Source organism: Chlorocebus sabaeus, chromosome 10 (genome assembly GCF_047675955.1).
Source record: "Chlorocebus sabaeus isolate Y175 chromosome 10, mChlSab1.0.hap1, whole genome shotgun sequence".
Lineage (NCBI taxonomy): Eukaryota > Metazoa > Chordata > Mammalia > Primates > Cercopithecidae > Chlorocebus > Chlorocebus sabaeus.
This window is the reverse complement of record NC_132913.1, coordinates 83672666-83687382: the sequence shown is the minus strand read 5'-3', so window position 1 is coordinate 83687382 and position 14717 is coordinate 83672666. Positions and strand designations below refer to the sequence as shown.

Here is a 14717-nt window from a genome sequence, read left to right as displayed (position 1 = left end):
ACTCCAGACCCTGTTTGCCTGGGTATCAGCAGCAGAGGCTCAGTTGAAAATGCAGAAATCGCCGGTCTTCTGTGTCGCTCGCGCTGGGAGTTGGAGACTGGAGCTGTTCCTATTCGGCCATCTTGCTCCGCCCCCTCTGAAATGTGCTTTAAGTGTAAAATTCACACTGGATTTAAAAGCCTTAGCATTTAAAAAAAGAAATAAAAAAATTAGGAACTGTTTATATTAATGTTGAAACAATAAGTTTGGATATAGTGAGTTAAATAAAATGTTATTAAAATTTTCATCTGTTTTCTTTTATGTTTTTAAAATGTGATTACTAGAAAATTTTAAATTACACCCATGGGTTGTGTTATATTTCAGTTGGACAGTGCTGGTTTGGACTAATTCTCCATCTGTTCTATGTCTTCCAGCTTTTGTTCAGCCTAGTAGCCATGCTCTGTATTATGTCTCCTCTCATTCTCTCCTCTTTACTGGCCCTTTTCTCTCAGTTTTTATTCATTCAGCAAATATTTCCTGTTTTCTTAGTTCCTATGCTGGTATTAGGAACATGCAGAATCTCTTCTATCCTAAAAACAAAACAAGGCCGGGCATAGTGGCTCACGCCTGTAATCCCAGCACTTTGGGAGGCCGAGGCGGGCGGATCATGAGGTCCGGAGATCGAGACCATCCTGGCTAACATGGTGAAACCCATCTCTACTAAAAATATAAAAACTTAGCCAGGCATGGTGGCGGGTGCCTGTAGTCCCAGCTACTGGAGAGGCTGAGGCAGGAGAATGGCGTGAACCTGGGAGGCAGAGTTTGCAGTGAGCCGAGATGCACCACTGCACTCCAGCCTGGGCGACAGAGCAAGACTCCATCTTAAAAAAACAAAACAAAACAAAATAAAAACCACAAAACAAAACAAAACATGAAAGCAAACAAACCCAACTCTCTCTCAATCCATGTCACCCTCCCCACATGCCTCCTTCTCTTCGCCATCTAGCCTTTTGAGGAAGAGCCTGGATTCTTTACTCCTCTTTTACCACTCCATGCTAACTCTTTTGGCCACCAATTTTCCCCACTCCTCAGGCTTTCCCTGCAGCATTTGACACTGTCCTTGGAGTCTTTCCTTCCTTGACTTTGAAGTTCTCTCTCTCTCTTTCATTTTTCTCTCTCCCGCTTTAACTTTGTTTTTAAGCGTATGACTGACTCATCAGCTTTGTGACACTGGGTGGACCTAACCTCATGGAGCCTCAGTATCTTCTGTGTCACGTTGGGGCTTGCATTCGTCAGTGGGCACTGTGGTGACCCACCCCCTCCAAGGCTGGTGCTTTTTATTTTTTGAGACAGAGTCTCACTCTGTTGCCCAGTCTGGAGTGCAGTGGTGTGATCTCGGCTCGCTGCAACCCCTACCTCCCTGGTTCAAGCGATTCTCGTGCCTCAGCCTCCCGAGTAGCAGGGATTACAGGCATGTTCCATCATGCCCAGCTAATTTTTGTATTTTAGTAGAGACAGAGTTTTACCATGTTGGCCAGTCTGGTCTTGAACTCCTGACCTCAGGTGATATGACTGCCTCAGCCTCCCAAAGTGTTGGGATTACAGGCGTGAGCCACTGGGCCTGGCTGGTGCGTGGTTTCCTTTGCAGAATTCTCATCATCTTCACCGGGTTCTGTGGAAACTCTACGTTTGTTTTTTTCTTCCCTCCCTCCCAGTACTCTCCCTTGGTAGTTTCTTTGTATCCATGCTTCCAATTAGAATGTTCTTCATGCGTTTCCTTTTTTTTCTAATTCTTTAAGGCTCACCTCAGATATCACCTCTGCCACCAAATGTTTTCTGTCATCTTCAGCCAAACCTTTGCCTCACAAATCTTTCTCAATTTCCTTATATGAAAACAGACATAATGATGTTATCTCTCGGAATTAATTCACAATATTCTGAGGCCTTACTCGAGATACTCGATGTGAAAGTGCTTTGGAAAAGGTTAAGCCCGTTATAAATATATTTTTATCCGTTTCAGATGCCCTACAACATTCATTGTCCCCACAACATATTTGTTAAGACTAATTATACATGTATATAAAGTGCCATTGATACCTTGAATTATCTCATATATGAATATTTACTCTTGTTCCCCAAAATTCCAGGTTCCCGTGGGGGAAGGGCTATGTTAGGAAAAGAAAAGAAAGAAATTGAAAAAAAATACCTTACTCTTTTTACTGTTTAGCATACACTGCAGCTTTATGGTAGACATGTATAAACTAGAAAACAAATATATTATGTATTATGTATTCAGTTTTTGGCCCTTAGTTGCGTGTCTTTTCTTGTTAGAATGCAGGCGTTTTTGAACTAGGGACTTTGACTTTTGCTCTGTTGTATCCTTAATGCTTTTCACTTAGGAGGAGCACAGTAATTTGCTGCATGAACGAAAGAACCCACTACTGGTGATGAAGTTGAATTTCAACTTTCATCTCTGGCTTGAGGACCAGGGAGTGGCTCTTGTCAGTGTTAAGGGGCCAAAGCTTGGCTCTGAGATATCTGAGGTCCTCACTGCCTACAAGGCTCTTTTGTTTCTGTTAGGGGCTATGTTTTGAAATACTGAAGATGCTGATCAAGTAGAAGGGGTGATGGGAATTATGGGAATATTAAAACCAGTTCTTGATATAATTAAAATAGAATGTAGTCACATAGTGGTATTAATACCTAAACTTAACAAAGCTCTTACTATATGCCAGACAGTGTTGGAAATGTTTTATCTCTACTGATTTATTTAGTTCTCTCTAAAATCCTATGAGGCAGATGTTATTATGTTCTTCCTGGATAGGTGGGAAAACAGAGGGACGGAGAGTTAAAATAAATTGTCTAAGATCATAGAGTGATAGAAAGTAAACATATAGCCTAAATCCAGAAGTTGGTCTTCAGAGCTTTTTCTCTTAGCTGCTGTGCTAACCTCTCTCTCTGCTTAAATACAGATAATTTAAAAACAGTAATGTGGGTGTACATACATGTTATTTCATTTTTTTTCTAGAGCGAAATGATTGTCAGTAGTTCTTCTGTTGTGGTTTTAAGCCATAAGGGTTGTGACCTATTTCTTTCTTTCAGGGAAGTAGTTTAGACAGCCTGCATTTTTTATTGAACTACAATGTGTTAGGAGTTAATTATTTATAGTACTTGCTGAAGCTGGTGTGCTGCTTGGCTCACTGAGTTTATAAAGAAATAATGGCCTGTTGAAAGTCAGTAAAATGAAATTTCATGAAACTATCAGATTAGAAGTTGACCTGTATTTTAAGCTTCATAGATGGGAGATTTTCTAATAATTATGGATTCTTTTATGGTATCAGAGTTACCATAGACCACATACAGAAAATAAGTGCCATCTTTATGAAGAGAGATATAGGATTTAAAATCATTGAACTGAGTGAATCAGCTTATCTGTTCATTTTTATTTGTATCCTTTTCACAAAGGATATCTTGTCCAAGTTATTTTCATTCAAGAGATAGTGCTCAAAGTATGAGATGCACTTTATGGCAGAAACTACTTGAATAAATACATTTGCAAGTGCTATAAACCTAGCACAGAAGCTTGTCCTCTTCACCCAAAGTGTCTGTGAACTGAGTGGGAGGATGGGAGAAATTAGGGAACCCAATCTTCCCTTGTCCTCCTCTCAGACTCAGTAGCCAAGGTTGTTAGCTGTCACGTAAATATTGCACCCAAGGTTACTTTGTTTGTTTTTTAAATGAAAACTCATGTTGACTTCCGAAGACCCAATAGGGTTTACCTTGAAATGAAACATGGCATAATGAAGATGGTGGCAGGTACTAAGAGTGCGGAGTAAGTGTTAAATCCGTAAATGCACGAGTGGATTATGTAGTTCTGAAAGGGATGGTACAGAAGAAAATCAGATCAATTCTATGTAAAGCTAGTGAGATCCGAGTGAGGTAATATAAACCCATGGCAAACAGGTAAGGCGCTGGTAGACAGAACCTTAGTTGTACTGTGTTAAAGTACAGGAGGTACTGGAGTCTCTGTGTGTGTCTGGAAGTATTTTAGAACTAGTCTCAGTGAGCCAAAAAGGGGCTGTCTAAGTTCCAACAGGGAAGGCCTTGTTCCTTTGGACGGAGGCCAAGTGGGAGCCAAAGGAAATAGCTTATCATGATCCAGATGGCCCAAATAATGTGGACTCACCAGAAAGTCAGGATGGCAAGGGGCAGGCTCAGGAAAGGGACTGGAGATACAAGTTATGCCAAGAAGTATCTAGGAGAAAGATGCTCACTCTTCCTGCATCTCTTCATTTAACAAATATTTATCAACATGTACTGTGTAGCAGGCACTGCTATAGACACTGGGGATAAAGTAGCCAACAAAATGGATGAAAATCCCTATCTTTGTGAAACTTACATTCTTGTGAACTGAAGTAGACAATAACCAAATAAATAAGTAAATTGTATGGTACATTAGATCACAAAACTTGCTATAGAGAAAAATAAAGCAAGAAAAGAGGGATGGGGAATGCTGGGGTGCTGCAGTTTTAAATGCGATGACCACTATATTTAAGGGAAGAGGTGACATTTGAGCAAGCTCCTGAAAAGATTTCAGTGAGTTACATTCTTATGCTAAGGAAACTGAGCAAGTGAACTTGTACTCAGTGGTATACTTCAACTGTATTTAGCATGTGTCTTGCTGTTTTAAAATTTCATTGCAGCAGCAAATAAATATGTATGTGGAATGGAAAAGGAGAAGAGGGTGCCATGTTTGAACATGGGGTGTTTGGGAAAGGATAGACCTAAAAGGGGTGGCAGGGAGATCCTCTCCTCCTTGATTGCTAGGAGAAAGCTATGCCAAGTGAAATCGAGGGTCACAGGCATGTGGCAGCCTTTGCCATCATGTGACTTGACTCTATAGAAGCTGTTTCTGACATCATCAGTTGACAGTAGAATAATAGGTTTTATTTTGACAGCAGAAGATTACATGGTCAGGCTTTAATAAACACTCTTTAAGGCTTTATGTCTGGAAAGCTTAAATCTAATTCTTTGTGTCGTAGCACTAATGTTTTATGTTTATCTGTCTCCTGCAGCTTTGTAGGCAGCCAACCCCAGAGAGGCAGACGGGATGGCTAGTTCAGCCCGGGAGCACCTACTTTTTGTGCGGCGTCGAAATCCCCAGATGCGGTACACGCTGAGCCCAGAGAACCTCCAGAGCCTCGCCGCCCAGAGCTCCATGCCAGAGAACATGACCCTGCAGCGGGCCAACAGCGACACCGACCTGGTGACTTCTGAGAGCCGCTCCAGCTTAACTGCCAGCATGTACGAGTACACGCTGGGGCAAGCCCAGAACCTCATTATCTTCTGGGACATTAAAGAGGAGGTGGACCCCAGTGATTGGATTGGACTTTATCATATAGGTGAGTCAAATGGAATGGACTTGCATGTGACTCAGAGCATACAAGTTTCTAGTCTGACATTTTTACCATTCTGTATTTTCTCCTGGAAAAAATTCTCACACATATATATACACAGCAGATTCTGGGAATTTTTTTTCTTCTTTGGGAGGAGGGGATTCAACAGTGCCTTTGCTTGTATTATGAAGTTTGTGGTCACATCTCTACCTAATTAAATGTCAGAACCTTCAGAACCTGTAGGTGTTACAGTATTTTCTATTAGGTCGACGCAAAAGTAATTGCACCAACAAAACTTCGCATTTCTCTTGGTCAGCAGTCCCATTTTAGAAAGAGATATCTATTAACATTTACTAACATTTTTAAACTGATGAAAGAGATGTCTAGATTTAGATGACATATTTTAAAAGCTCTGTATTTTCTAAAATTTGAGTTTTGTTAAGAACTACTTGTAGCCTAAGATGTCTTTTTATTTTTAAATTTCATGACTCTGTCCTAGATCAATTAGGGGAAGGAAGTGTCATGTTTTCCTGACAAATGACTTATAAATAATTGCTATGTGTTTTCGTAAAAGCAGTCCAGCTCTGTTTAGCTAATTTACGCTTGTTGTTCTTAGTGAACTTACATTTGCTGAGTGAGCGATGAATGAGACATCCAAAAAGTACGAAGTCTGCCACATTGGAAAGCAGAAATCTAACCTACCAACTAAACAGAAAGAAAATTGAAATCCAACCCAATAATAAAATCTAACATTCTCCAAAGTTGGAGAACTTTTTCATTGAATGAAGAAAATTCTCTCCAAAATTTAGCATCAGATATTAGGAAGCCATTGTTGCTTTCAATGTAAGTTGTAAGCCAAGCATCCCCCGCCACCCCGCCGCCCTTTTTTTTTTTTTAATGAATAAATCAGAGGAAAAAGAAAACCCATCTGTTTATGGCAGTGCTTCTTAGCCAGGGAAGATTTTGCCCCCTAGAGCACATTAGGCAAGGTTTGGAGACATTTTTGGTTGTCACAATTGGGTAGGGGGATATGAGGCCAGGATGCTGTGAAACATCCAGCGAGGTACAGGACAGCCTCCTCCACAAAGAGTGATCTAGCCCCAGATGCCAATAGTACCACTGTTGAGAGGCCTTGTTTGAGGCAAAACAACACTCTTGCTGAAATTTTGTTAGAATGTTAAACCCACTGAAATTAATTTTTCTCTGGGATAAAGAATTTTGCATTGACTGAAATAAAAACTTTTGGTTTGTATTCACTTATATAACTCTTAATGGTTAATCATACTGGAAAACAAAAAATCCAAAATGGGCAAAACTTTAATGAATTATTATCTCTCTCTTTTTTTTTTTCTTATGGTAACCAAAAAAGGGGGAAAGTCTTCACAGCATTTTCCCTAAGTGTGTTTAAAAATATAATCAAATTGAGAAAGATATACAATTTAAAAATTACATTTATATTATTATGTTCACAAAAAATCTTACAGTTTTGATAGGACTTTAGAAGTAACCCTTTTGATTTGAATGTAATTTCACTCTTTTGCACTTCATATAACTTCTCTTTAGACTTTCTTATTTTTTCGCATTTTAGATTTTATTTTATAATCTTAATAGAAGACTTAATATAAGACTATGAATACGAATACCAAAATGTGTTTTTAAAAATCCTTTTATGATATTTGTTTGGGAAATAATCAATTTTACTTTCTCATATAAGGTGATTTATTTTGTGTATGAATAACTTAATCTTTAAAATGCTAGAATCACTTAAAAAATTGATTCTCATACACACACTTGCTATATTTCCCTGTTTAAATGTAATCAGGAAGGAACTAAGGAATTCCATCCACAGTGAATCTTATCTCCAAGTGACCAAAACCACAACATCTTGATGTTGTTATATTTTACTTTCTAGAGGAAGAAGTATAGGTCAGAGTCCTAAGTCTGGAATTAATCCAAGGCTATCACTAGGAAAGCAGAATTAGGAAATAAATCCCTTTGGAAAAGTGGTAACTCTTTATCAGTTTATTTCAAGAAGCTTCTGTGTCTTTCTCATGTAAGTTATCGTTATCATTGTGTCTTTGTTCCCCTGTATGTTACATGTCTTTTTTCCCCTCCATTGGCTGCTTTCAAGATTTTTCTCTTTATCTTGGTTTCCAGCAGTTTGTCTATGCTATACCTAGGTGTGATTTTCTTTTTATTTATTCCAGTTGATATTCTCTGAGCTTCATAAGTTAATGTTTTTGATGAAATTTGGACAAATGTTGGCCATTATTTCTTCAAATTTTTTTCTATTTTTATTTTTTTCTTCTTTTTCTGAGATGCCAGTCATACATATGTTAAAATCATTTCATGTTGTTCTGCAAGACTCCGAGGCACTGGTTCATTTTCCTTCGACATCTTTTCTCTTTGATATTCAAATTTGATAATTTCTATTTATCTATCTTCAAGTTCACTAACTTTGCCCATTTTTGTCTTCATTCTGTTGTCAATCCCGCCCAATGGATTTTTAAACTTTGAGTTATTTGACTTTTCATTTCTAGAATATGCATTTCTCTTTTTCTAGTTTCCATTTCTCTTATGAGATTGCTTGTGTGTTAACTCATTCAGATCATATTTTTGTTCAGGTCTTCAAACTGAATTGAATATGGCTACTTTAAAGTTTCTGTCTTCTAATTTCAACATCTAGGCCATCTCAGGATGAGTTCCTATTGACTAGTTTTTTTCCATTGACCATGGTTCTTATGTTTTGGTTTTTTTGCATAGCTAGCACTTTTTGATTTTACACTGGATATTGAGGATTCTATGTGGTAGAAATTCTGACTTCTGTGAAATAACAGTGTTTTTTTTTTTTTTTCTAATAGGCAGATTTATTTCTTTGAACTTGTGTAGGTTTGATTTTTCACACTTTGTTAGACTGGATCTGCGGAAAGGCCGGTGTATTTTTCTACTATTTCTAACTTGGTGGAATTCATCTTCTGAATTTGGTCTCCCCTGTGGATTTTGTTAGGTCTTGCTTTTGGGCTGTGGTGAAATAAGTGTATGGTAGGTCTTATTCTAGTACACTGTGCTCATTCCTAAGCAGCAGCATTTCTGATGTCTTAGCTGGATGCCTGGAGTGCTAGCCAGGTCTCTTCACTCTGGCTGAGCTGTAGCTCTAATGTTCACCAGCACTGCTTAACCTCTGGTCACTCTGTTGTCCTCTCAGCCCCGTAAAGCTGCTCTCTATAAAGCCTTGGTCATTTCTTTCTGAGTATGTGCAGCCCAGACCTTGGCCAAAGATTTGTAGGTGATCCCCTTTGTGGACTTCTGGCCCTCATCCTTCTAGAGCTCTTTTGTTTCCAGGACCCTGGCCTGGAGATTCTAGTACTGCAATTGACCCAGACTCTGATCTCTGTATCCAAGCTCAGCAGAACTACTATGGACTCTAGCTTCTTGCTCTACACTCAGGAAATTGTCCTCCATCTGAGATCTGGGTGATCATAGTGTCACCTTGTAAGTTTCTCTTTTCTCTGAGATTATAGTCTAATACCTTCTGTTTTCCAATGTCTGGAAACCACTTCTACTTCTAATTTTATAGTTATGTACATTGGGAAGGCTAGTCTGGTGCTAATTACTTCGTTAAGGTCTGAAGCTGAAGTTCCTCTATGATTTGATTTAGGATGGGAGATAAGAGGTCTCAGTTTTCCCCGCTAGCCTTTTCTAAAGAATGATGAATAAAATTGATTGCTTACATCTATGTTGTCACTTCTTACTGTATTTTCTAATAGATTTCTATCCCAGCAGGAAAGAGGGGTGAGGACCTGGCATCCCAGACCCCACAAGGGTCCATTTTCTGCCCCCTTCTCTCTGTAGTCAGAACCCTGATTGGGTCAGTGGGGTGAGCAGTAAGTCCTTAATCTCAGGGTAGGTAGGCCCTCCCCAGGGTCAGGAAAGGTCTAAACTTGTACGCTAATCCAACCATTGAGTAGTCTAGAAGTAGACATGTAACTCGGTTCTTTCCCATGAGATCTAATGGGAAAACTTTGGGGGAACTTTGCTTTCCAATGAAAAACCAGAGTTTCATGAAGAGTCTTTTAAACTTCCTCTTCTATTGTCCTTGGAACTCTGGTGAAAAGATACGATGTCTTGAGCTGTTGCATCCATGTAGCAATCATGAGGCATCAATCAAGAGAATAAAAAGCTATGGATGGCAGAGCAGAAAATAGATCTTGGACTGGCACTCTGAAGTTCGTGTTATATGCGGAAAAAAATGTTCTTCTCTTTGTTTAAGTCAGCAGCAGGCTTTCTTGTATCTGCAGTTGTTGCTAATAGAGCCACTAACACAGCTAGAAATATAAGAAAGGGAAAAGGGTAACAACTTCTTTTAAAGGCAAGATAAAGAGTGAGTGGGCTGCTTTGGTAGTTACTACTTCGTGGAGAGTGTTAAGGACTATTTTAATATCTGTGAAAGCCACCAGGTTGTTTTTAAAAGAAGTAACAAAATTTTAATGTAAAAATTCTGAACACAGTAACTCCAAGCCATGTGGAAATTTTCAGTGCTTTAATAGGACCAATAATGTGATGGGAATAATCTTTCAAATGAGTACTTAGTAACATGATAACGTGCAAAACAATTTTTTGGATGCTGTTAAATGAAAGTGGGTAAAATGAAACATTTGGAGAGGAAGTGAAAGAAAAGAGGCAGCACCATGCTAAATGGGAAAAGATTTTTGAGGTTCAGGTTAAATCATAAATTTAATACTGTATGGATAAACAGGAACATGCGTAATAAATTCTCTCTTGGGCTCTGTGAAATAGATGTGCTGAGAATCCAGATTTCATAACAATAGCATGTATGTCAGAAATAGCTTAAGATTTCTATACCTTTTGGTAGGAAGCAGCCTCTGCCCTTCAGTTGTGTCCTGAGAAGCTTGACTGTTCCCTAGCAACTTCTAGTTTTAGTTATGGAACAGAGAGATGGTCTCTATAGAAATACGTCCCAAAGGAGAAGGAATTTAGTGGAACATCAAGCTGATGAGGTGTGGTTTGTTGGCACACTCTGCATTTTGATTGTGTTTCTTTTGGCTTACATTTTCTTCCCCTCTAGAAGTGTGAGTTTTGTTTTTGTTTGGCTCATTGTGCAGAATGTTTTGAACTGTACAACGCACTCCAGATGACTTGTAGCACTTCTTATCTGGAGGGAAAACATATGCATGTGAATCAGAAAAATAAATCTTTCTTTAGGCATTTTTAGGCAGTAAATAGGCCCTATTGGAAATACAAAGAAAAAAGTTGAAAATATCGAAGCATTATTTGAGGAGCCTTTGGTGTGGACACAGTTCTCAAAACATATGCTAATTATATTTCCTCCTTCCAGAAAGCCTCATATACACCCTGAGATTTCTAGAGATGATTTCAATGGAGCTATAGCCCCAAACCTCCAAATTACAACAATTCCTGCCTTGCAAATGGTTTGCGGAAATCACTAGGCTTATAATTTATTGTTGGTCTCCAAAATTAGAATTGATTCCTTACAAATTTAACAGCACTCCTTATTGCCTCCTCCTAAGTGCACCAAATAAAAAGAACCAAATGCTTGTCTTATACAAAGACATTTAGGTCATGCAACAGAAACAGCTTTCCATGAAGAATCAAATGGAAACAATTTAAAGAGGACATAGATCATAGTAAATTTGTTTCAGGCTCACTGTCTAATTCCCCTTTACCTTTGGACCTATGCTTATTTTTTTGGCTGTTCAAAAGAAAAGCAGACACTCCAAAAGGCCTCGTTTGCCATTTCTCATTTGTAGGCAACTTCAGGTACTTAACAGAACTAGGAAAGTGCACATTAAGACAATTATTTATTTATTTATTTTACATAATGAAAATGTGAAAGTGTATACTATGCTATATACCAGTAGTTGTTCTAAGTACTGGTCTGCAAACTGTTACTGATCTATGAACAGATAAGATGCTCCTTTCTAGAGTGTAAATCAATATCTGATTCCTTCAATGAGAAAGTGTTGCTATGAAAAAAAATCATCTAAACTAAAGTTTCTTAATGTAAGTATTTCAGATTCTGGCTCAAGATTCTTATATTGTCATGGACCGGTAACAAATAATTTACCAGCATTTCTTTGGACCACACTTTCTAAGTAGACCTCTCAGTGTCTATGGATTGATTATGTCTTCAAAAATGAATGGCAGAACAACTGTATTTTGACTGTCAGTCAAAAAAAAGTATCATGGTAATATATTTTGACAATTTTCATATTTCTTCACATTTGGAGAATAAAATAAAGTAAGATTGCAATAGTGAGCCAAGGCATTATGATCATGTATCTTAGAGCTTTAAGATCCCAAAGTTTAAGCTTTTGTTTTATAAATAAATAACTAAGGTCTAGAATGGTGATACCCTGCAGCTTGCTGGGGGAAGAATCAAGGCTGGAACTTCAGTGTCCTATGTCCCAAGTCTTCATTTTTTTTTCCTGTGTTTAGAATTGTAGTCTGGTATTTCCCAATTGTTAATTACTTACTCACCACTTTCTTGATTTTTTGGCAGTTTTAGATGATTGGCTGTAGTGTTAATATTTTTCTTAAAACCATCTAATTGACAAAGGACCAGAATAGACACTTCTCAAAAGAAGACAAGCAAATGAACGACAGGTATATGAAAGAAAATCAACATCACTAATCACCATCAAAATGCAAGTCAAAACCACAATGAGATGTCACCCCACACCTATTAGAATGGCTGTTATCAAAAAGACAAAATATAACAAGTGTTGGTGACATTTGGAGAAAAGGGAACCCTTACACACTGTTGGTGGGAATGCAAATTAGTACGGCCATTATGGAAAACAATACAGGAATAACTGAGAGATAGTGTGGTTTTGGTTCCAGATTCCTATAATAAAGTTAATAGCAAATTAAAGCCAGTCACCCAAAGTGTTTTGGTTTCTCAGTACATGTAAAGGTTGTGTGTACACTATAATCTAAATATTAAGTGTACAATAGCACTAGGTCTTAAAAAAACTGATGTATATTCCTTAATTTAAAAATACTTTATCATTAAAAAATGCTAATGATCATCTGAGCTTCAGTAAGTTGTCATGTTTTTGCTGGTGCAGGGTCTTGCCTCCATGTTGATGGCTGCTAATTGATCAGGGTGGTGGTGGTTGCTGAAGGTTGGGATAACTGCACAATGTCTTTAAATAAGACAGAGATGAAGTTTGCTACATGACAGACTCTTCCTTTCACAAAAGATTTCTCTGTAGCATGAATGCTATTTGATAGCATTTTACCCATGGTAGAACTTTTTTTCAAAATTGTAATCCATCTTTTCAAACCCTGATGCTACTTTCTCAACTCAGTTTATGGAATATTCTAATTTTTGTTGTTGTTGTTGTCATTTCAACAATGTTCACAGCTTCTTTATCAGGAGTAGATTTTATCTCAGGTAACCACTTTCTTTACTCACCCATAAGAAGGAGCTCCTTGTCTATTCAAGTTTTATCATAAGATTGGAGCAACTCAGTTACATCTTCAGGCACCACTTCTAATTCTAATTCTCTTGTTATTTCTACCACATTTACAGTGACTTCTGTCACTGAAGTCTTGAACCCTTCAAAGTCATCCATGAGGGTTGGACTCAACTTCTTCCAGACTCCTGTTAATGGTGATATTTTAGTCTACTCCATGAATTGTGAATGGCATCTAGAATGGTGATTCCCTTCCAGAAGGCTTTTAATTTACTTTGTCCAGATTCATCAGAGAAATTACTATCTATGGCAGCTATAGCCTTAAGAAATGTATTGCTTAAATAATAAAACTTGAAATTCAAAATTACTCCTTGGCTCATGGGCTACAGAGTGTTGTGTTAGCAGGCATTAAAAAAACATTAATTTCCTTGTAAATCTTTATCAGACCTCTGAGGTGACTGTTTTTTTTTTTTTTTTTTTTTTTTCAAGCAGTAGGTCTCAATAGTGGCCTTAAAATATTCAGTAAAATTTTCAGTAAAAATATTCAGTAAATCTAAACGACAGAAGTGCTGTCATTTAGGCTTTGTTGTTCCATTTCTAGAGTGCCAACAGAGTGGACTCAGTATAATTTTTAAGGGCTCTAGGATTTCTGGAATGGTAAATGAGCATTGGCTTCACCTTAAAGTCACCAGCTGTATGAGCCCCTAACAAGAGAATCAGTCTGTTCTTTAAGCTTTACAGCCAGACATTGACATCTCCTCTAGCTATGAAAGTCCTAGATGGCACCTTCTTCCAACAGAAGGCTGTTTTGCCCACATTGAAAATCTGTTGTTTAGTGTAGCCACCTTAATCAATTATCTTGGCTAGATCTTCTGGATAACTTACTGCAACTTCTACATCAACACTTACTGTGTTACTTTGTACTTTTATGCTATAGAGATGGCTTATTTCCTTAAACCTTATGAATCAACCTTTCCTAGCTTCCAACTTTTCTTCTGCAGCTTCCTTACCTCTCTCAGCCTTCACAGAATTGAATAGGGTTAGGGTCTTGCTCTGGATTAGGCTTGGTTTAAGGGAATATTTTGACTACTTTGATCTTCTCTCCAGACCCCCATAATTTTCTCCGTATCAATAATAAGGCTATTTCACTTTCTTATCATTCGTATGTACTCCGGAATAGCACTTTAAATTTCCTTCAAGAACATTTCCTTTGCTTTTACAACTTGGCTAACTGTTTGAAGCAAGAGGCCTAGCTTTTGACCTGACTCAACTTTTGAGATGCCTTCCTCACTGAGTTTAATCACTTTTAACTTTTGATTTAAAGTGAGAGATGTGTGACTCTTCCTTTCATTTAAACACTTAGAGGCCTTTGTAGGGTTATTAATTGGCCTAATTTCAATATTGTTGTGTCTCAGGAGATAGGATGGCTGAAGAGAGGGAGAAAGAGGATTGTTGGGTCATTGAAACAGTCAGAACACACACAATATTCATTTTGATTAAGTTTACAGTCTTACATGGGCACAGTTCATGGTGCCTCAGAACAATTACAGTAATATCATCAAAGACCACTGATCAGTGATCATCACAACAGGCATAATAATAAAGAAAAAGCTTGAAATCTTGCAAGAAATACCAAAATGTGACACAGAGACGTGAAGTGAGCATATGCTGTTGGAAAAAAAAATGGCACCAACTTGCTCAGTGTGGGGTTGCCACACACCTTCTATTTGTAACAAAAACACATTGTGAAGTACAATAAAGCAAAGCATCATAAAAAGAGTTTTCTATGTAGGCTCCTCAAAAAATTAAAAATATAAATGCTATATGACCCAGCAATCCCACTTATGGGTATACATATCCAAAGGAAATGAAATCAGCATAC

At 37.9% G+C, this 14717-nt stretch overlaps 1 protein-coding gene across 2 annotated transcripts in view; it reads left to right on the top strand.

The window, feature by feature from the left end:
* HECW2 (HECT, C2 and WW domain containing E3 ubiquitin protein ligase 2) overlaps window positions 1-14717 on the top strand; it is a 388587-nt gene that overhangs the window by 148692 nt on the left and 225178 nt on the right. For both annotated transcript variants that reach the window (XM_007965716.3, XM_007965715.3), the window contains exon 2: window positions 5055-5381. In XM_007965716.3, the coding sequence (XP_007963907.1) occupies window positions 5090-5381 (292 nt within the window). In that variant the 5' untranslated portion in view covers window positions 5055-5089. The remainder of the gene's footprint in view (window positions 1-5054; window positions 5382-14717) is intronic.